Source organism: Narcine bancroftii, chromosome 5 (genome assembly GCF_036971445.1).
Source record: "Narcine bancroftii isolate sNarBan1 chromosome 5, sNarBan1.hap1, whole genome shotgun sequence".
Classification (NCBI taxonomy): Eukaryota; Metazoa; Chordata; class Chondrichthyes; order Torpediniformes; family Narcinidae; genus Narcine; species Narcine bancroftii.
In genome coordinates, this window is record NC_091473.1 from 37,223,286 (window position 1) to 37,247,033 (window position 23,748).

Below are 23,748 nucleotides of genomic sequence, written 5' to 3' on the forward strand. Positions count from 1 at the left end.
TAAAACAATAGGCCAATCCAGCACCATCAAAATCCTGAGGGTCCCCAATTAAATGTCTTTACGGTGTCACTCTTTAAAGGCATATGCACCTTTTGCCTTGATCTATGCCAAAGGAAATTTGGCACCCTATTGAAAGATAATTTGCACTTACTGGCAACCTTTGATGAGAATCAGAAGCACACTAACAAGTTATTTGAGAGTGTTGGTGCAAAAGACTGCAGAATAAATGATCAAAAGTGACTATTAAAGTTAATTAAACACAAATGTTAAAGGCACTAGATAAAAATCTGAAATAGAAAAATTTTAAAGGAGAAATGGTGCAAATGAAAGCAAAATGAAAGCAAAATGCATTTCCTGCGCAGCTATTAGGATGAGGCAAAGTGACCTCCTCCTTTGGCTATGAATTTATTATTATTATATTTGTTCCCAGACTTTCTTTGGTGGTTGTGGGGCTATCAGTTATTCAAATCTGTTCTAATAATAGTATCAATGCCTACTGTGCATCAATTACTCATTGCATTGTCATCAGAGAATAGCTAATCAATATCAACAATTACTGGGCTTTTTTGGTCCGAAGATTTAAAAGAATATATTTATCAGGTTCTTTGTAATAGTATTCAGTGTTGAATGAGTTAAAGCATAATCTGGCAAACAAGTGAATGCTGGTCACTGTTAATGAATCATCATTTACATCATAAACATGACAGTCCAATATAATTCATTTTGATGTTGATAGGTGTAGCACTACCCCTACACTACACTACACAATTAGACAAGATAATCGCTTACAGGAGACATTATAATAATTGATGTTTGCAATTTTTATGCAACCTATTTTGTTCTTCTCTTCCTCTTTCCTGAAGCACAGATTTAATATATGTGCACTTAGATCAGACAAGTTATAGCAATCATTAACAGAATTAACTTAGTGTGGCTTGAGGTGCAACCTTTTGTGTCATTGAATATGTAAAGGCACAATCACATTCACTTGCAGTACATGAGTTTCTGCCTCTGATGCCATATTGTAGAAGGTCCACCCACATCCCACTTCAAGTCACATCTTATCCTGAATTAGAAATGCATATTATTCGAGAACATTCTAACCTGCAGCATCACGGCAGTACCTTTATCAAAGGGACTGCAGCACTTCAAGAAACCAGATAACCAGCACTTCTCTAGGGCAATCACTGATAGGCATTATATGTTGAACTTTCCATTCACACCCACATCCTGTGATTGAAAAAAAAACTAATTCTTATTTCCTGCCACCACCATTGGACTTGCAATGCATGTTCCCATTATACTTATCAAGAGGGAGCCATCACATCTCCTGCAATGGTGATAAAAAAATTTCACGCTGGCCGCCTTTTGTGTGCACGTTAACCGGTTTGCTTCTACCTCAACACCAGAAATTTCATCACTAATATCAATGGTGTCCTGACCAACAAAGTGGTAAAAGTGAGGCAGAACTTACTGCTATCAAAACACAGGTTAGAATATTAATTGACTTCATTTGTTGAAGTTCTCCACATATATTCTAGCAGACCACTCCAGTTAATCACTCTGAGCTGAGTGAAGGAATATAAACTGAAGTATTTGGAATTGACCATCGTGAGTGTGTCTGCACACCAAGCATCCAGTCCAGCTGAAATATATACAAAAAAATGGAAAAAAATATTCAAGATATGTTTATCTATTTTATAATTATGTAGGGCATCCTAGCAAGGTTATACACAAAATCAGTTCACATGTGGTGCAGAAAAATAAAACAGTTTTCGCAATTCACATTGACCACTGAATTAATTCAGAGCAATCTTTTTGGCTTGTAAGTGAAATATTGACAAATCCATTAACAACTGTGAAAAGGGAGACTCTTCAGCAAAATAGAATAAAATATCTTCATGAAAATACACAAACTACAAACCAGCAAGTAAAATATTATATGACACATAAATTATACTACATAAAAAGTAAAATAAAAATTGGAATGCAAAGGTACAATTGAGGTGAAACAAATTGCAAAAATTAATTAACAATACTGTATGTACTACAGGTGTATTCATTTCTTCTGGGAGACTGCACGGTAAATTTATTTTTTTAAGGCAAGAGAGAACATAGAACACAGGAACAGAACCTTCTACCCATGTACCTGCACTGAACACTAAAACTTTGCTGCTCGCACACAAAACATATCCATCTATTTCCTATGTCTCTCTAGAAATCTCTGTTGTAGTTCCTTTTATCAATATTCCTGATAGTCAATTCCAGCTACACACTACACTCTGTAAAAAGAAATGCTTGTACAGTGTTCAACTTTCCCCCTCTTACCTAAACTCAAGTCATCTAATATGTGACATTTTTATACTAGGAAAAAGATTCTGACAGTCCACTCTATCAAGGCCTCTGATAACATTAAAAACTTTCCATCAGGTCACCTTTCAGCCTTCAATGCTCCACAGAAAATAACCCAAGTTTGTCCAACGTCTCCTTATAGCTTATACTCGCTCATCCAGGCCACATTCTGTTAGCCCTTCTGTTGCCTTTCCAAAGTCATCTTTAATGGAGCAACCAACATTGTGCACAATCCCCCCAAGTGCAGCATTATCAAAATTTTATGTAGCTGCAACATGACTTTATTACTTTTATACTCACTGACCTGCCCCATTAAGACAAACATTTTTTTTAAATTTTCAACACCAATGCCTGCCATTAACTAAACAATCCTCTTATGTTTGTGTCCCAAAGTGCTCCGTCTGCTATTTTTCTGCCCATATCTGTAACCAATTTGTAACTATCCACAGCACTACCAATTTTAGTGCAGTCTGCAAACTTACTAACACACCCACTTATATTTTCATCCAAGTCATTCATGTATATCATAAACAATAGGTGTGCTAATACACATCCCTGTAGAACACCTTACGTCATGGGTCCAGCCAGAATAGCACCCTTCCACCACTACCCTTTGTCTTCTATGGGTGAACTAATTCTGAATTCAAACTATCAATTCACCACAGCTTGCAATAATTGGATTTTAATCATTATTATCCCATTGAAAACTTATTTACTCCTGAATACACTAATATTAACATTTTCATCCTTTATTTAATGTAAGTCTACAGAACAATTAGCCCAGGTTTGTGCTGCTACATTAATTTCTGTGCAGATTTGGATAGCTTAATCTGGAGAAGAATAGAGCCACACTACCAGGAACTTTCAGATCTCTGTCTTTAACAGCCATTGATAACAGATTTATGTTGTAATCATTGCAAGTATAGCCTCCCCATAAAATCCAGGCCATTGTACGTCCATTGTCAACATGGTTTAACATGGTAAGAAGTCTTTAACAAGCACTTTATAGTGCCACCTGCAGGATAAACATGTATTTCAGGTATCTGCAAAGAATCAGAATCAGGATTTATTGTCATGAACAAGTCACGAAATTCGGTGTTTTGTGGCAGCATCAAAGTGCAAACATACATATTATATCCATCTTACAACATCACTAAAAAAAATAAAAATAATAATAAAAATAATAGTACACATACAGTAAGACAGTTTGGTTCATTGATCATTCAGGAATCTGATGGCAGCGGGGAAGAAGCTGTCCTTGTGCCGCTGAGTGCTCTCTTTAGGCCTTTTCCCTGATGGTAACAGAGTGAAGAGGGTGGTGGAGGTCTTTGAGGATAGAGGCTTTTTTAAGACACTACCTCTTGCAGATGTCCTCGATGGAGTGAAGTCTGGTACCAGTGATGTCACAGGCCGAGTTAACAACCCTCTGGAGTTTATTCTTATCCTGAGAGTTTGTCCTTCTATAGCAGGCAATGATGCAGCTAGCCAGAATGCTGTCCACGGTACACCTGTAGAAGTTTAGGAGAGTCTTTGGTGACATATCGAATCTCCTCATACACTTCACAAAGTCTAGTCACTAGTGAGCCTTCTTTGTGATCGCCTCAACATGGAGGCTCCAGCACAGATCCTTGGAGATGTTGACACCCAGGAATTTGAAGTTGATGATCCTCTCCACTACTGAGCCCTTGATGAGGACTAGGTCATGTTCCCCTGGCTTCCTCCTGAAGTCCACAATCATCTCCTTGGTTTTGCTGATGTTGAGCGCAAAGTTGTTGTTGTTACACCATTCAACGAGCTGATCTATCTCCCTCCCGTACAATTTAAAGATTTAACAAAGTAAATTTACAACTCTTGTGAAATTAGACATACAATAGCTGGAAAGCATAACAGATGGAGAGTGGAGGTTATTCGTACAAAAGTAGGAATATTCATTATGCATTAAATTAGATCCAAATAATAGCTATCCCACTGTTTAAGGTTTGAGCTTAGAAATGTTGACTCCCTCATTTTGTATGGAAATGTAATATCTTTGTCCATCTCAATTTAGTACAACACTCCTAATCAATTACAGTTTTAGTACCATATGTTTCTCAAAGCATAAATCTGATTTGTGTAATGTAACTCTAGAAGCTGTGTTTAGTATTACACCATCCCACACAGATAGTGAATGCAACTGAAGTGGATATAAATGACAAGATACAGATACCTATCGTCTGATGACAGGTCATTGACCCAAAGGTTAAATCTGCTTCTCTCAGATGCTGCCTTACCTACTGAGTATTTAATCCAGATAACTGGAATTCTTTATGAGGGAGGGGTAGCTGAACTTTATGCCTGAAATGTACCATTACAAATTAGAAATGTTACTGATGTGATATGCCTCCATGTAGATTGAGACCTTATTGGCCATTTCTTTTAGCACTGCAGATTCAGCAGAATTAATTTGACAGCAAGAATCCCAAGTATCAACAGCGACTAATTTTGATGAATTCTCATTGAGCATATGAGCTCTCCATTCTGACATCACGTCTGAATCCATCATTGATGTGGTTAAGGAAGTCTAATGCGAACCAACTGTTGTCCCTACTTAAGAAGATTTTGATACCAACTGGAGTGAGAGTGAAGAAGTCAGCCAGGAAAAGCAGTCAGCAAATGGCTTGAGGTAGGAGAATCCTACTGCTAGCTTCCATCATTGGCATGAGGAAACGGCTGATGTCTAAACCACCATAACCCAATATGAATTCTTCCACTGTAGTAATTACTTCACAGATAAATGTGTGGACAGCAGGAAGTAAACCACAATTAGAGCATTATGTTGCACAATATGTGGTGCTAAAGTTTCAACACAAAATGCCCCAAGAACTAATTCCGAATCTAAAAATTAAAGGGTTTTTTTACAAAATGTGGGAGTTGGCTTTTTAAGTGTTATGGGTGTGAGATACCCTGTTATAACATGTCAAAAATTATGCATGAAACTAAAACAATTACTATTATGAAAATTCCAACTTACTTAAAATTTTTCCCTCATTCTGCCTCACCTGAATGCAAAACTTTTGTTTTAATCTAGATCCATGCACCTGGTTATGTTCAACCAGTGGACCCAAACAGTGAATTCTAATGTATGATTTCTGCTCTATTCATGACACATAGAATTGCTGCTGAGATTACAGGTTCATGATCTTGAGGTTTGACTTCTCAAAGGATGTCCTTGCTAATGCAATCCATTGCAGACAAATTTATCTGTCCATTCGATTCTCTTGCTCGACAAATTACAAGGAATGTATTATTAAAAATCATTTTACTACTTTGTACAAAAGCCCTTATGAGGACTGTGCAATCAGTCGTTTACCTGTTCGTAACCCCTCCAAATTTATGAAAGGTTATCCCGTCTTTTTTTATCACTCAGCTTTATCCTTGAAATCTGGCCAACTCTTGACGGTTAATCCTCTCATCCTTGTTCAGTATCTCTATCTTTCAGCTCTGGATACTGGTCCACCTTAATTCTATTCCTGTTTGTCTTAATACAATTCATGCTTAACTTTCAATGGCTTCCTACTGAAGCAGTTTCCCAAGGTTGCTCCATTATGGCCTTCTTTTCATGCTGTACATTTTTCCTTTGAACCTGAATGCCCCTCTAATATTCTTAGCCTCTGCTCTCATGCTGTGCCTTTGCTCATTCCCCACACTATTTACCCCATTGTTCTTTCTCACTATTAAATAAAATCACCCCAGAAACCTTTTCAATCAACTTCTGAGCACCTCTATCTCTTTCATATAGAGCCTCTTCCTTTAAACAGTTTATTACTTTCCATACAGAAATACTGTATTTGGAAGCAACCGCTGTTAACATAAACTCAAAATCTGCAAAGTAGGGGTTTTTTTTTCATAATATCCAAAAGTACCTACCTGAAACTGTGACAGCAAGTCAAAAGTTTTTTTTTTGGCAGGCGAAAATTGGCCTAGGGGAAAAGCCCTGATCAGTTAACGTCAAGAAATGAAGTGATGTCTATAGTTAAACTAGTTTTGACTATATTCTGTTCAGTTAAATATGATATTCATTTTTATTAATTGTTTTTCAAACAATAATACTTCTCATGAACTGGGATCACTTAATTGGTTTTTTGTCATCAAGGTATATATTGAAAGCTGATGAGCTATTAATAACATTCGTATGTCATTCTTGCATATTTTTAGTAAACCAACCTTCTTATATTGAAAAACATATCCATTTTCTTTTGATCTTGAAAAAGTCGCTAGCAAGCACTGTTTTATGCTATAATTGAAATATTTTTGTCCAGTTCTTTGATGATTTAAAAATGACAATAGTGTCAACTGATGGAACTATCAGGGTAAATAGCTTAAAGGGGTTTCTGACCCGAGACAATACAGAGAAACTAAATATGCACAGATGAAGTTAAGACATGCTGATTAATGACTAGTGACATTATTTCAATTCTTTCAGAATTGTTTGGGTTCCTGAAGGACTTGAAAGAAATGGTTGACAGATATGCTTCCATTGTACAATCATTAAATAATGCTTAGATTTAAAACAATTGAATGAAAAGTTAAAATGTAGGGTAATCCGTAAAATGTATTCAACTATAATTCCAAAACTTGTACCTCAAAAGCAACAGAAACATGCCATATTGTTCCTTAATTAGGTCACAATCCTGGAATTTCTGACTTCACAACACAATAGAAGCACAACAGAGACGACCCTGGTCCAATACAGTACCTCATGGCTATTATCTTAACAGCAACAAAGCATAGATTTTAATAATGAGCATCATCCATAACCTGAGCACAAAAAATTAAAAATATTAAATGACGTCTCACCGCATTATCATTATTTTGTTCAATGAAAACACAATTGAAGGTGTGACTGACAAGCTACACAAATAGGTGTGACAATGACTTTCGAGTGTTTCACTTTTAACACTTTTCACCAACTCTTCATGCCAAACACCCCAATAGTATCAGGTGTGTCACAAAACATGCCATTGAAACGGTTATGAACTTGTAATGTTTTTATTTGCATTCATGCATTCCTGTTGCAGATATTAACAGGAGAATTCATTCATATTTCATATATTACATTCCGTTTGCAGGTGATTTTATAAATCTCTACAATTGTAGAAAATTTAAACAATATTTAAACAAAATTCTCAACTGAGATTAGCATGAGAGTCCCTTTTCTTAAAAGAGACTATTTTGGTACATCCATGAACTGAAGCAGCTCTGTATATAATTGAGGACAATGAATAGTAGTTCCTGTGATCACCACCCACTCTGATCGCATCAAGGTCGTGGTGCATCCTGCCGGCTGTGGTTGCAAGAAGCAATACACTGGAGATCAGGCGTACAAAGAGGAAATGATTATTGGGCTGGGAACTGGTAAATTATAAGGTACCCTTGTGTCCAACCGTTGGTTCACTTAACGTATCAGCATTTCCTGAACTTCAAGACCCAAGTGGAAAAAAGTTAAGATAACGAACAAGCAAACATTCCCGCGTATTTTAACTTTGCTTCCTCCTTGGAGTCAGATTTGTCATCGATTTATTATTGTATATGATCTTTTCAAATCTTAATGAATCCTTTCGTTTTGTGCGAACACTGCACAGAACCAAACCAACTTTGTAATAGGGGTGCGTTCAAATTTCAGTCGCGAAATGTAAACATTTGATTTAAAAATCTGGTAAAATACTTAAATGATTTTAATCTGTAATCCTTTGCTACCGGAGGAGGTGACAAAAATGAGTTCAGACCCCCCCAAAGGATAAGTTTTAATGTATCAATTGTGTGTTCCGATGTAAAAATGATTGTCAACGTATCCGTAGCCGAGGTGTTTCCTGCTTCAGACTTGCATACGATGTTAAAAAGCTTATGCATTTTGCAACTGGAAAAGAATGGTTTGTTTTTTTTAAAAAAAACTCAGCGCTTGATAAGTAACCTCCCGGGTCCCGGCAGACTTCGACTTGCATTTCATTGGCCTCAATGAGGCAAGGGAGGCGGTCTCTGCTAGACGTCAATGGTGTTCAGAATCCGTCGATCCGTCACCACCCACCCACCTTCCCCCCTCAGCCACCCACCACCGCTCCCCCACCCCCCACCCCGCCCCCCTTCCTAAAAAGATCAGATCCTCGAGTACTCGTCACCGGCACTGGGGAGTAATGTAAAAACTAGCCAGCACTGACTTCCCCCTGTACCTCCTCTAACATTATGTGTTCTTACTCAAACAATCTCGGATGCTACGTACGCAAAACACCAACTCCCCTAGCACTGTTCAATCGAGGATAAATTGAATGAAGGTTCCGAGTGCTGAGTTACAGTGGTTGACTTGTGGTGAGGGCTCTCTGTGCATAGTCGGTAATCATGCGTCTGGTGTTTTGGGTAGGAGTAACGTTACTTTTCGTCTCCAGTGTAGAAGGAACACCACAAATGTATGAAAGACAAGGTAATACTCGACTAGACTGTGAACTGTGCATTATCTACCGTTTGTTGCAAAGCCCGTGGTTACGTTTTGTAATAAAGTGAATATTGAGCCACATTTCGTTACATCATACCCACTGAGGCATTAAAGTTGTGGCGACGTCCCAGATTTTAAATCAGAATTTTATTGTGTTTCAGCTCAACTCCGAGAGCAACTGGCGGTTTACGAAATCGTAACTCCCTCTCGAGTGGATGAGTTCGGGGAACCTTTCCCAAACACGATGCACTTTAGAAGGAGAAAGCGAAGCGTTGATGCCGATCTCTGGGCCTTGGTAACGCACTACAGGATCGATGCATTTGGCCAATTATTTCACCTTAATTTGACTGCCGATTCCGGATTTATTGCACCGATATTTACCGTGATCCACCTTGGAATACAAGCGAATCTTACAGACTTTCACGAAGAGGACACTGACACGAAGCACTGTTTCTACACAGGACATGTCAACGCTGAGCCAGAGCGCACAGCTGTGATTAGCCTCTGTTCCGGACTCGTAAGTATTTTAACCCTCTCGATCCTGCATTTCATGTTGGATTCCCCACGTGCATAATTATTCAGGCTCGACTTTTTTTTAGGTAAGAACTTGCATACGACTGTCCTGCATAATTCAAATATTAGAGCGATCGCGAACTAAGGAAGGGGCGGGATGGATGAATTGTGAAGCTGGTGGAAGCACTCAAACAAGAGAGCGAGAGGAGCGTGTCCCACTCGTGGTCGGATGCGCAACTCCCTCCCCCAGTCAACGTCAAGAACACCTTCAGCTGACTCTCCCTCTAAATAAGGGTCGGCTCGCTCGGGCTCTGGGAAGAAGAGCTGGTGAATTTTGCTGACCCTGTAACGATCTGGAAACCTCAAGATGTCCTCATCTTGCAGCTTCTCCCGTTTTCTCTCCCAAGCGATGACCTCGACTTGAGGAGGAAGCTTTCATGCACCGCCACCTCGGGTTTAGGCTGGTGAACTGAAACATGTGAACCGTCTCTTGTATCGAGAGAGAGAGAGAAAAAAAACCTGTCGCCAGCCTCTCTCGATCGCGGAGAAGTTGAAGAGTTGCTCGCCTCCCCTGGTGTGTCGGTCACCACGCTGTTCCGCTGACTGACCTTGCAACCACGATTTGCAAATGCTGCTTCCCACCGATTCAACGGAGTCAACACATTCTTAGCCGTCTTAATCTCCTCTGTCAGAAACGATGGGCTCATCAGATCCGTTCCCATTTCACGCCACCAAAGTCGAACCGCTCTCCAGCGCTCGGCACGGTGTCACTCCACCTGAATCCAGAGCTAGATGTTGACCCAGCGTGACAATTGTTTGGCAGGGCACTGGGCGGAGTTCGAGTCCCCTTCCAGCGATCATGACTTAAGGCGGTGTGGTACCTCTAAAAGAAAGGTGGGCTTTTGGAGGGGGGGGGGCAATTTCAGTTGATGCAATGTGCATCGTGAACAAGACAAATCTGAAAACACCTTAGTCCCCCTGACATTATGAATACAGCTTTTTGCTTTGTACTTTTCCAAAGAGCGAAGCGACTCCGTAAGGTGCACGTCCTCCTTAACAGGAGGAGCGAAGTCTGGAGTCTGATCACCGCCCCCCCCCCCCCCCCCCCATCAATGTAAACCCAAGTGCCAGAGAACTTAGAAAAACCGCCCGCGAATTCTGACGTCCCCAAAATAATTTTGTGCCATTGCCACTTTTGTTCCGTTGTCCCTATCTATCCGTCGAAGTGGAAGGGATGGTCAATACAGCTCCAAAAAAGCTGCTGTGCGAAAAAAAATGAGATGGTTCAGCCCAAGTTTCCATCTATTATTTTTTTACTAGTTCATACTTTTAACGTGGAGCAGTTTTAGTCTCCACTTAAATAGAAGGATGTGGCTTGGAAATGAATTGGGGAGAGATGTCAGAATGATCCCCTCTTATTGGAGTTTACAAGATTAAAAGGGGTGATGAAATACTTGTATTAATAGGACTTGATAAGGTACTTGTTGAGAGTTTCCTTATCCTGGATAGAAATTAAGCTGAGATTAACCACAGTTATGAATTGACCAGGTGGATGATGGCAGTGGAGGCTTGTGGAGCTTCCTATTTCTTATCATTTTCTCTTGTCCCTCGTTGCTTTCTTCCTGTTCACTCGCATTTAATACACTTTTGCCCATTCTCCCCCATCTGCTTTCTCTGAGAAGGAACTGCTTTTCCCAGAGAGGAGTGAAACTGTGAAATTCTCTGCCCAAGGAAGCAGTAGAGGTTGCCTTAATAAATATGCTTCAGACCGGGTCAGAAGGGTTTGTGCATTGTCGGGGATTTAAGAGTTAAGAGATTAAGGCGTAGGTGGAACTGAGTCCACAGGAGTCAGCCTTGATCTTATTGAATGGCGGACTGGGCTTGATGGCTCAAATAGCTATCCCTAATTCTCTCTCCCACATTCCATCTCATACTCTCACACACTCCTCCCCATTGACTTTCTCTCTTCCTGATTAGCTTTCTCTCTCTCTCTCCCCATTCCCATTCTCCCTGCCTCCTCTCTCCTCATATTCACATTGTCCCCTGTACATTTTCCTCTCCCTCTTCCTCCTCAGAATGAACATTTTTAACAGCAATAGTTGGGCGGAGAGTTTATGTGTAAGGCAGGTTAGTTCCCAGATTACTATCTTGTCAGTGATATTGGATCCTATTTGTTTCACAGTCCACAGTTTGAAGTGCAGTGAGAAATTTCCTTTGACATTCTTAGAAATAGCTTTTCATATTAGAACAAATCTGAGAATGAGATAGGAGAATGTAAGAACATTTATATTTCATAAAGGTTTTTTTTAAAAAATCTTGTTCCTCAAGTTGGCACCATGTTCCTTCCCATCATATTGATCAAAATATGGAAGAATGTCCAAGCCTTATGCTATACAGCATCTATTCCATATTTATGACCTGTTTTGATCACTGCAAGCCCTGAATAGTTTGAATAGTTTGTCACTTCTGCGCAATCCAAGACAAAGAACTGACTCAAAAAAGAAATGAAAGTAATAAGTACATACTTAAGGAAACACTCAAGATAAGAGGATGGAACAAATGGGAAGTTATTGATCAGGTCTGGAACAAACAGCAGTGAAGTTGTCAGATATTGCTTGGAAGGGAACTTGAATGAATTAACTAGTCCTGGAAGGTTACCAGCCTCCATACAATTGCCACTCAATATAAGGTATTTTGTGAAGTAATGCACAAAATCAGGGTCAAATTTAATTTGACTGCAGAATAATTACAAGGAAGGATAGAGATTAAATTGTATTCTCTTATTTGGGCAGCTTCCAGGAACTGTTTCCATTCACTTTTTGATACATGGGCTTCATTAGGAAGGCCAGCATTATTAAACCAACCTTGGAGAAAGTTTTGGTAAAGATGTTCTCACAATACTCTATGCTAATGAATGCCAGGATTTAGAACCAGAGGCAACGGAAGAACAATTAAGTATTGCCATGTCAAATGATGTCTGACAAGTAGCTAAAGCTGCTGTTTCATACACCTTCTCCCATTGCCTTTTGGTAATTATATGGCTGGTCCCATTCATTGACTTTGGGGTTAATGGTCACCCCCCTGGATGTTGGTGGTGGACATCTGGGCAATGGTAATGTTATGGGATATTGGAAATGGTCACTGCTTGGAATGTGTATGGCTCATTTGCCATTTATAATCCCATACCTGAACACTGTCTAGATCCTGCTGAAGGCTTAATTTTCTGAGAAAAAGTTTATGATGTTCGCACACTATACTAAAGAATGCTTGCCACATCACATTTTGTGTTAAGATGCGATTTCAACCATTGGAGCTTCTTTCCTGGTGCTCATTGACTGCAATTTTACCAGGGTTCCTTAATGGCACACTTGATCAAATCCTACATTGACATCACAGGAGTTTATCCCCTTGATGCATGCATGCATGCATGGATCAAATCTGTGATGTGGCTCGAAAAAAAGTGTTCCTGGTGGACTCAAACTGTGATTTAGTGCGTAGGCTATTGGTGACTTTAATGTTGCTTGATGGCATTGTTGACTGCTGTTCCCATCACTTTGTTGTCACTTGTCAATAAACTGATGGAGTAGTAATCGAGTGGATTAGATTTGTCCTGATTTTTGAGGATGGGCCACATCTGGGCAAATTTCCTCATTTTCAGGTGGATGTCAGTAAAGTAGCTGTACTGGAACAGTTTGGGTAGTGGCAAATTATTCTGGAGCACAAAACCTCAGCACCAGAGGCTGGATGTTACTTAATCCCCATGCCTTTGCTGTCAGCGGCTGATATCACATGGAGTGAATCAAATTGTTTGAAGACTGGATTCTAATGGTGGGGATCGTCAGCGGAAACCAAAGGATAATTTCTCCTTGAATCTTCTCTCATTTGCTGCTCAATTGGCCATCACCATTACATCTAGATCTGGCCAGGTTACAGTCCTTCAATATGATTGGTTAATTGGTAAGACTGCTTTAGATCTGGCTGTTGCATGCTAGTTTAGCTATTGTTGCATCAGCAGATGTCCAACGAATATTTAGCTACATTCAGTGCTGCATCCAACATAACCTTTGATAATCCTCACAGAACCAGGGTTGATTGTCTTGAGTGATGGGAATGGTAAAGCATGTACTGATCTATGGAGTTCAAAGATGAGACAGAACACATTTCTGCTGCTTATGCTTCACGGTATAGTATCAATACCAAGTTTTGAGTTGTCAGGTCTATTCTATGTGGTACAGTCTTTCCCATTCTGTACAGTGGTGGTGCCATATAATGCAGAATCAGAATATATTGTCATGAACACGTCATCAAATTTGGTGTTTTGTGGCTGCATCATAATGCAAACGTTCATATTACAATCATCTGACAACATTACATCTAAAAGAAATAATAATGCATGAAAAGTAAGGCAGTCTCTTTTTCATTGATTGTCCAGGAATCTGCTGGCAGCGGGGAAGAAGCTGTCCTTGTTCCATTGAGAGCTCGTCTTTTTCCCAATGGCAGCAAAGTGAAGAGGGCATGGCCTAGTTGGTGGGGCTCTTTGAGGATAGCGGTTACTTTTTTAAGACACCGTCCCATGTAGGTGTCTTTGGTGGAGTGAAGTCTGATGTTTGTGATGTTGCAGGCTGAGTAAACAACCCTCTGGGGTTTACTCTTGTTCTGATAGTTGGTGCCTCCCTACAATGGATGGGACCCGCCATACATTTTTCCCCCACACACACTGCGGGATGATCATCCCTTCGAACTGCCATTGTGTGCAGATGGATCTGTGATGGGTAGATAGGCGAGGATGAGGACTTCAGTTATTCCATGTTGTTTCACCTATTGCTGTAGATCTAGAGTGGCAGGAATGTCAGGCAGTGCCTGTGCAAGAGAAACAGAATTAGTGTTTCAACAGATCCTTTGAACCAACCCAAGTATGGTGAGGAACTATGATCTTTGTTTCTCCTTCCACAGATGCTGCCTGATCCTTTCTTTGCTTCAAGCATTTGTATTTTTTTTAAATTACATGGACTGTTGGCTATGTCCTTCAGTATTCATTGACTCAGTAATAGGAAGTTGTTAATGTGCACATTTGAGAAGCTATTTGACCTCATGGAGCTTGGAAACAATTGAGGACTACCAGAGTAATTTTATTTTCTCCCACCTTTGTTAAGAACTGAGCTACCATTTGCATAGTCACTTATGATGGAAGTGCTTGGCCCATTTACAGCGAACATGACTATACTGTATTGAGCTATTGATTTAATATTTAATGGAATAGCTTTTCCATATTAGACGCTAGTTCTCAGCTGTTTGTAGGGGGTGTTTGCAAAGTACCATATTTTTAGAAGTACAGAATCATCTTGTAATGTCAGTAACATTTCATTGCCATTGCATAATCCTGTAGAAAGACATAAATCTGGGTAGTTATATGAATAGAAGTCCAAATACTTCTATTAATGCTATCTCGGGTAGGGGAGCACTTAGAATTCGGGGAAACCTGGTGAATCATCGCAAGTACATTGAGGATTAACCGAAAAATACTATGAGCAACTTGTTGAGCACTGAGATCATGTGATCTAGGATATAACCTACAAGGCATTTTGTTTTATATCAGCAGTGTGGACATTACACCTCTCCTTTGCTGCAGTGTCTGCTCTACTGCTGATGTACTGCTTGCAAACTTTTCAGTCTGTTTGAGGGAATACTGTAATAGTCTTTTCAATGATTCCAAGACACCAACATTTGCTCATTAAGGAGTCTGTACTTCTTTCTCATTGCGCCCGACACTTAATGAATAGTTCCAGGTCATTTAGAACAACTATTCTCAAACTTCTTTTGGGTCTGGCCCCCGAGGGACTCTGCCCATTCATGCCCACCCGCCCCACCCCCCCCACCCCTTTCCCAGTGAAGCAGTCAAGTTTATGAGCAGGGGGGTGGGGTAAAAGTTTTGGAAGATTAAGTACTACGTGAAGGTTTGAGGGATTATGTCCTTGAGAGAAAGAATGGAAAATCAGAATGCTGTTTGAAATGATGAGGGACAACAGATTGGGAGTCCCCATTATGAACCACAGAAAGTTGCAATGCAAGTATTGCAAGAAATTTGGAAGGCAGATAAAATGTTGTTCCCTGTTGCTAAGGGGAAAGAGATAAAAATATGAAAGTGGGGGAGTCTTACTACATTGCATGGGGTCTGATGAGATCATATTTGGAGTATCATGCACATTTTGTTTCTTGTTTAAGGTGGAATAACCGTGCATGAGAGTTCCGAGAATATTTATAAAGGTTGATTGCCAGAATGAAGTAGTTAATTTTGTCAAGAGGGTTGAGCAAGATTGACGAAGTCTTATTTGTAGTTAGAAAAATGAAAAGTGGCCTTTTGAAATATCTAACACAGTGGTTCCCAATCTTTTTTCTTTCCACTCACATACCATTCTAAGTATTCCCTATGCCATAGGTGCTGTGTGATTAGTAAGGGATTGCTTAAGGTGGTATGTGGGTGGAAAGAAAAAGATTGAAAACCACTGTTTTAATTGTACCTATTTGATTTGTTATGTGCCCGGTTTCATAACTCCGAAGGAAATGGGCCAACGACAATTTTTCTCAAGCAAAATATTTCAGTAACAATCTGGTCTACAGCAGTGATTCTCAACCTTCCCTTCCCACTCTTGTGCCACCTTAAGCAATTCTTTACCAATCACAGAGCACCAATGGCATAGGGATTACTTAAAGTGGTACGTGAGTGGAAAGAAAAAGGTTGAGAACCACTGATCTAACAGTTTTAGGGAATTTAATAGATTCCAAGAGCATGTTACCCTTTGTGTCCCTCGTTTAAACAGAGATGAGCAAGAACTTCTCATCTTTGTGGATTGTGAATGTTTGGAATTCTGTAACCCAGGATGCTGTGGAAACTCAACCATTCAGAATGAAAACTGTTAAGCCGAAGGAAGCTGAGGTCAATGGGAAGAATTGAGAAAGTACAGTTAAGGTAAAGATCCAATAAACCACTGTGTTATTTGAATGGTGGAGGAGGCGAATGGGCGTTAAGATCTAGCCCATCTCCTGGTTTTTGAATGCTCTTGAATCTGGAGAGGAAATTTCAGCAGAATCACAGCTGAGTAAACTTGCATTGACTGTGACTGAGGCCTCTTCTGTCTCCTTGAAAGATCTATATGATATTTAGCAACAGTATATTATCCTTTTTCATGAATTCTATATCTCACTTTTACAGTGACAGTCATTGTATTTCTTATAGATATTCATGTTCAGTACTGAATTGTTAGAGAGATAGACACTGGCACGTAGTAGTAAACTAAAAATGAACTGTAGAAAAGAGTTGGATTGTCAGATACCACTGTAGTAGATGAAACCAGACTAAGATAGACCTCAAGGAAGACTAAGATAGATTTAAGTGGCATATATGTAAATACAACAATTGTGCTCCATAAGTTGTGAATTGTGTTATTTTGATGCATTGGAGTTGACAAAGAGCTTCATTATGGATAAAAAATATCATAACAGATCTATGTTTCTAATCATATAACGATCTGATCAAATTCAGTTAGTGCCACATCAACAAGTAAAACAGCAACACACAAAATGCTGGAGGAACTCAGTGGATCAGGCAATGTCTACAGAAGGCAACAGTCAGCCTTCTGCACCATAACATTTCACTGGAAAATTTTTGTCTCAGCAAAACACTGCTGTTTTGTCTCACGTTTATGTCCATCTCCCGAGTAAATACAGATGCAAAAGAACCATTCCCATGCAGAGATGACCACTCTGATCTTCAAGACCAATTTCATCCCTTGTTATTGTTTTCTCTTCATATTTGCTCACTTGTGTGATGATACTTAGATGTAAACTAAATAATCTTAGAATTGTGGTTGCATTGGATGTTTTGACAAATGCATAAAGAAGTTAAATATTCAATCAGAAAGAATGACTATTAATCCAAACGAATAAGTTTCGACAACTGTGATTACAGAATTGATATCCTTTCTGTAGCTGAAGATCAGGTGCCGGTGAGTTCGTTAGCAGAAGAACTAGGTACCTGCTATTTCCGATGTTGATAGACATGAGCCCGATGGTGATCCTGAAAGTGACATGAGTCATAGATATTCATTATTGCAGTATTGTTTGAACTCCACCACTGATGGTCGCCTCTCTCCTGTCTTTCCGATGGGTGATAAAGCAACGAATACAATGTTGGTTCATTTGATCCCCAGGTAAAGATATTCATTCTGCAAGAATGTGGCAGTAAATGAAATGTTGTTGCGAAAGTTAAAGATATAATTTCCTACTGATGTATGAATAACTATGGGCAGAGATGAAGGAAAGACTAATGGGTGGTGACGTGAGGAGAGTGTACTAGAAGGTCTAATACAAGTTCAAAATGCATGAAGGTAAACACAAACATCCTACTAAACAAGATGAATATTTAATAAGATTGATTGGGTTCAGGTAGAATTCACCTGGGACTTTAATGTGGCAATAGATATCAACAAAAGGACAGGAATGGATTTAAATATTTCTAATTTCAAGATTTTCAGGAAAGATAGAGATGAGCAAAGTGAAGGGAAATGTGCAGTATTTATCAAAAATATTAATATACTGGGGAGAGAGGATGGGTTCGAAGATGAACGGCAATAGAATCCATCTGCTTAGAATTAGGAAATGCTGCAGACATGAGTACACTGTTGGGACCATTCTCTGGTAGGAAAGTAGCAGGAAAATTGCAGAGATTTGCAAAAACCAAAGTGAGAACAGGAGACTTCAACAATCAAAATAAAAACTAAGATGGGGAAAATAGAGGAAAGAGTTTCCTAAATGTGTTCTGGAGAAGCTTGTATGTTTCTCTCTCAACAATTGCTGTTAGTTTGGGGATTAGAGTGAAACCAAATGTGAAATATCACTGGGGATTGGCTAAGAAACATTGATCATAGTATCATCGGGTTTAGAGTAGCTATGGGAAAGAATACAATCCATTTAGGATGAAAATGCCTATTGAAGAAGGAGCAATTTCAATGGGGTGAAAACTGATCATGTCCAGCTGAGTGGAACCAGAGCTTGGCAGGAAAAAATATAATGATTAAAATGAGACCCTCTAACTGTGTATTTTTCAGTTATTTTCTTTTTCAATAATTTTATTGCTTTTATCAAATAAATGTTCCATAAAAATATAACAATAAAGTATTATAAATCTTGTATAGCAATACAAATATTACTGAGACCTATGTTACATTTTGTTCTGTTCATTGGAGTTTGTAGGGGTAAACCATTAAATCACAGAGCAGTTGCTTTGGTTTTAATGGTGATGACATTTTTAGGAACAACAAAGAGAAACAAAATTAGCAAATGTGGATTGATCAGTGAAGGTCAGTTTCGATTTGCTCAAGACAAAATCTAATTTGTTTCCTCAACATCAGAGACTGGGTGCAGACTGAGAGATCGCTTTGTTGAGCACCTCAACTCTGTCCACTGCAATAGCGTGGATCTCCCTGTGAGCACCCATTTCAATTCCCCATCCTATTCCCTTGCAAACACGTCTGTCCATGGTCTCATGCATTGCCAGACTGAGACCACCTGTAAATTGGAGAAACAACACCTCATCTTCCGACTCAGTACCCTCCAACTGGTTGGCATTCATATCGACTTATCTGGCTTTCACTAACCCCCTCCCCACCTTCTTCCCTTGTTGTCTCCTTTCACACAGACATGATAAATTCTCACCCTAGTCCCTTATCATGTTCAACTAACACCTTTTGTTGGTCTGGATTCCTCCCCCATTGTTTGAATTCTGAGACTTTCTGATATATCCTGCTTCTGCATTTTCTGATTTTTCCTTGAAGAAGGGCTCAGGCGTGAAATGTTGACAATATATATTTGTCTCCTTTAGATGCTGAAAAGACCGGCTGAGTTCCTCCAGAATTTTGTTGCACTTAAATTGTAATTTACTGGCTTGATAGAGATTTTGGTGAAATAACAGAGAGCCAAAGTAGGAAATATGGTTGAAATGATGTATATGGATTTAGAATTGCATTTGATAAAGTTCCACATAATAGGTTTCAATTTTAATGACAAGCCATGTAATAGAAGTGCCTACAAAAATATTGATATAAAATTGGCTAAATAACAGGAAACCAAGAGCTGTAAATGAAAGATTGGTATTTTGAATGGTAGGGAAGCAAGCAGTGGAATTCCACAGGGGGTTGATTCTAGGGCCACTGCTTTTCCGAAAGTGCATGAATGAGTATTATTCAATAATATTTGTCAGAAGTAAAATATTCTGTCCAATTCTGGGCACTGCATTTTAGAAAAGATGTGAAAGCATTAGAGAGGGTATTTTTAGGGGTGTGTGACATTAGTTATATGAAAAGAGATGTTTGATATGGAACAGAAGAGATTACTGCATGATCTGATGGGGGAATTTAAAATCAAGGGCAGTGGATAGACAGAAACTGTTCCCATTTGTTATAGGTAAAGAAGCTGGGAAGATAGAATGAAAGTTTATGACCATCAGCAAACCCTCAAAAATGATGCAAGGAAAAGTTTTTTTTACACAGTGCCAAGTAAGAATCTAGAATGCATTGCCAGGGGTAGCAATAGCAATAGATTCAGTTGTCGCTCAGGAAAGGACTAGAGGGAAAGGCAGGAGATGGAGACTCTGGAAACAGAAATTCACCATGTGAAATTCAGAAATCACAACTAAAATATCTGTTATACAGATTAAAAATGTGCACTTTTGAAATTTATGTGGAAGAAGTAAATAAATACATTTTATTTCAACTCGTGTTTCTTGCTGTTTGCACAGATTGATGCAGCTTCACTTTCTGTGAGTGGGCAAAGGTCTGATAGATGGAGTACTATATTGGTAAATGCAAGATCATTCACTTTGAAAGGAAAAATAGTAAATCAGGCTATTATTTGAGTGGTGAAAAATTGTAGCATGATGTTGTGCATAGAGAGCTGTGAATGCTTGTATATGAACCACAAAAGGTTAGTTTGCAGGTGGAGTAGGTAATCAAGAAGCCATGTGGGATCTTGGCTTTCATTCTAGATGGATTGGATTTCAGAGCAGGGAAGTTTTGTTACAAAAGTTTTGTTACAACAGTACAGAGTACTGGCAAGGCCACACCTAAGATACTGTGTGCATTTCTAGTCTCATGACTTAAGAAATAATATACTGGCTCTGGGGCCAGTGCAGATGATGTGCACCTGGTTGATTATGGAAATGAGAAGAGAATATGAAGAGAGATTGAGTAGCCTGGGACCATACTCTTGGAATTCAGAAGAATGAAGGGAGATCTTGTAGAAAAATAAAATTATGAAATAAATAGGTAAGATAGAAGCAGGCAGGTTGATTCCACTGACAGGTGAGTCTAGCCTCAAGATTTGGAGGAGTAAATTTAAGACCTCCATGAGGAGGAACTGCTTCTCCCAAAGAGTAGTGAATTTGTAGAGCTGATACTGATTAAATGGAAACAATTGCCTCCTTCTATGTTGTAGCCATTTTGTTTCTCTGCAACCAGCAGAAAATGATTAACCATGATTGATTGGCAAAAGAATTGGATAATTAGAGACTTTTGACTTGTTCATCAACTAAGCTTGAGTATTCTGGAAACAATACCGAACTAAACTGACAAAACGACCTTGATAGGGCTGAAAACCAGAAAAGTCGGTTATGTATTTTTCCCTTTCCTATATAAAGGACACTGCTTGACCTGCTGAGTTTCTCCAACTTTGTGTTTTTACTTCAACCACGGTGTCTACAGATTTTTATGTTTTACTTCCGATAAAAAGACTAATTGGTAAGTTAGTTTGGTAAGCTATTGACCAGTTAACTTGAAGGGAATTGAATTATAGACTCTTGAGGAAAAAATAGGAGAGCACAAGCAGTTGGAAAGCTCTAACAAAGAAATGGTGAAAAGCAGTCACATTAGCTGCTTGAGTGCTATATCATTTCATGATTCCATAAAATTGGAACTTCTGACATTGCCAATCAGCCACTGCTCCTGCTCCCCTTGGGCTCTCCATTTTCCTGTTGAGTGAATGGAATGAATCCCATTACCTCTCAATTAACCAAGAGAATGTGAATTTCATGGGTACATTGTATAACAGAGCCAATTGCACTTAAAGGGTATGCTTTGATTTCTGCCAGAAAAAAAAACCCTTTACCTCCAAATTACTAATCATGATTTTACAAATAAAATGGCAAGTCAGGCAGCTGACTACCTTTAAAAAAAAAAGTTGCTAAACGCAATCTACTAGAGGATCTGGCATACCAAGCAACATCAGTGTTTTAAGCCAAAGCCCTTTATTAACACCAAGAAATGTAGGAGAATTGAGTCTAAAGAAGATAGGGTAGAAAGGATGGGACAAGTGTCTAATATGGAATGGTAAACCAGAAGGCGAAAAATGATGGACAGGGTCAATAAATAGGCAAATGTCTGAGAAAGGGGGAGAGAGAGAGAGCTAAGAAAAATGAAAGGGTCAAGAGAAAGAAGTTGAGAGGGTGGAGAGGGTGATTAGAAGACAAAGGTTGCCAGTGCAGGCATCTTACAAGAGGATAAGAATGATGGTATTAAAAGGACCAAATGGAAATCAGTTTGGGGAGAGAAGGAGGGGGAATAAGAATGGGTAGAGGACTGGGTGGGTAAAAAAGGGAACAAAAGGAGAAGTTGGGAAGAACAGAAGGAGTACAGAAGAAGAGAGAGGGGATTAATTGCCTGAATACTTGGAATGAACAGAAGGTGTCGCTTTATGTCCTAAAGTACCCGATATCATTTTTCCATCAGATTAATACATGTGTAATACATGGAATAATATTTCCATGCTTGTAGCAGCATGTCATTAGACTTGCTGTGAGCAATGTCACAGTAGATTTACCAGGCTTATTAAATATTTTCTTGATAAATTTCTTCATAGCTTGGCACCTTCAGGTCTCATGATGGGGAGTATTTTGTTGAACCTCTTGTTCTGCCTGATGGGGAAGAATATGACGAAGAACACAATAAGCCTCATATTGTGTACAAACGAGATGCACTGAAGACTAAAGCAGCAAGGGAAGCCACTGATATTTGTGGCAACTCAGGTATGTTTTGAACCTTCTTCATAAATTGGGAAGACAGCATGTACATTGCACTAAACAATAGGAAGGAGAATTCAAAAAAGAAAATGGTTGTGTCCATCTGCTGATTGTGGAAAGTGTTTGCAAAATGAGAAATGTTACAGAAGATATTTTAAAATAAAGTACTTTTTTTTTAGGATTGAAATTACATTCACATAATATAGTTTAAATAAGATTTGCAACTTGAAACCATACTGAAGATCATTCATGTAACAAATAATTGCAATCTCCATGTAGTTTGATGGATTTCGTTAATGGAATGTATAACTACAGTTCCAATTCTTGAATGAAGAAGGTATTTTAAGTTTTTTAAAAATAATTTAATTAGAATGAACAGGATTATTTTCTACCTTAAATCATGAATGTCATAATTTTTGAAAATGTGAACTATTTAATGCAAATATAAGTTTTCTTTTTGCTTTTTCCACAATAACTCAACATTTTAGTTTAAATTAAACCTTTGCTTGAGGTAAAAGTTAACGTGGCAAAAGAACATAATAATGTTTTGTGAGGACTGGTAACTTTCTTGAAATTTGGGTGATTATATTAGCACAAAGTTTAAAAACAAATACCTGTATATTTAAAAAAATATATATTTTTTGTTATGGAACTTTTCTCAAAAGTTGCTGGAAAAGTTCTGGTTAAGTGATGTAAAATCTACTGTCATAGCTCCATACTTTTTATACCTTTGAGTAGTAAAATACACTTGCATTGATGTACAGACACTGTTGACTGGCAGGAATTCACATGACTATTAAGTTGTGATAAATACATCCGTTTTGCAATAATTATGATGTAAGCTGTGGATTTGACATTGTAAACCTAACATCAGTGTTTGTCACAGAGTGAACATCAATAGAGACATGGAACTTGAAGTTGAAATTGTGGGAAGTTAATTATGATTCTCCTGAGAAGGAGGATCAACAACTTTTGGATCATGACCAACACTTATTAGAGTGTCATTCTACTCCCATGATGAAATGCTAGCATTCTGAGCAGAGTTCATACAATGAAGAATACCGAAATGGCTAAAAATTTGAACAATGAATTAATTGTCAAAGATGAATTGGAAGGAATGTGAAAAGGCATGATCCAATGTTATCTCTAACAATCTAATATATTCTTTAAAAGAGTAAATAAGGAAATATAGGTGCAATATATTTAGGTATAGGCTTAAAAAGTAGAATAAAATTCAGACTGATTTACTTTTGGAGAGCAAACTAAAAACTGAGCAAAGTCAATCCTACATTCAGAATTTATAAAGAAATTGAGTTGGGCAGCTTAGATACAGGCCTTTCAGACCAGTTTT

General features: G+C 38.7%; 1 protein-coding gene across 5 annotated transcripts in view; it reads left to right on the plus strand.

Annotated features, from left to right (window-relative positions):
* Positions 1-4,901: 4,901 nt before the first annotated feature.
* Positions 4,902-23,748, plus strand: part of adamts9 (ADAM metallopeptidase with thrombospondin type 1 motif, 9) — a 290,215-nt gene continuing 271,368 nt past the window's right edge. For 4 of the 5 annotated variants that reach the window (XM_069937130.1, XM_069937132.1, XM_069937134.1 and 1 more), the window contains exons 1-3: positions 8,643-8,806; positions 8,980-9,335; positions 22,238-22,403. In XM_069937130.1, the coding sequence (XP_069793231.1) occupies positions 8,725-8,806; positions 8,980-9,335; positions 22,238-22,403 (604 nt within the window). In that variant the 5' untranslated portion in view covers positions 8,643-8,724. Of the gene's footprint in view, positions 5,015-8,642; positions 8,807-8,979; positions 9,336-22,237; positions 22,404-23,748 lie in introns of those variants that run through there. The other variant, XM_069937131.1, reaches the window with a different exon arrangement.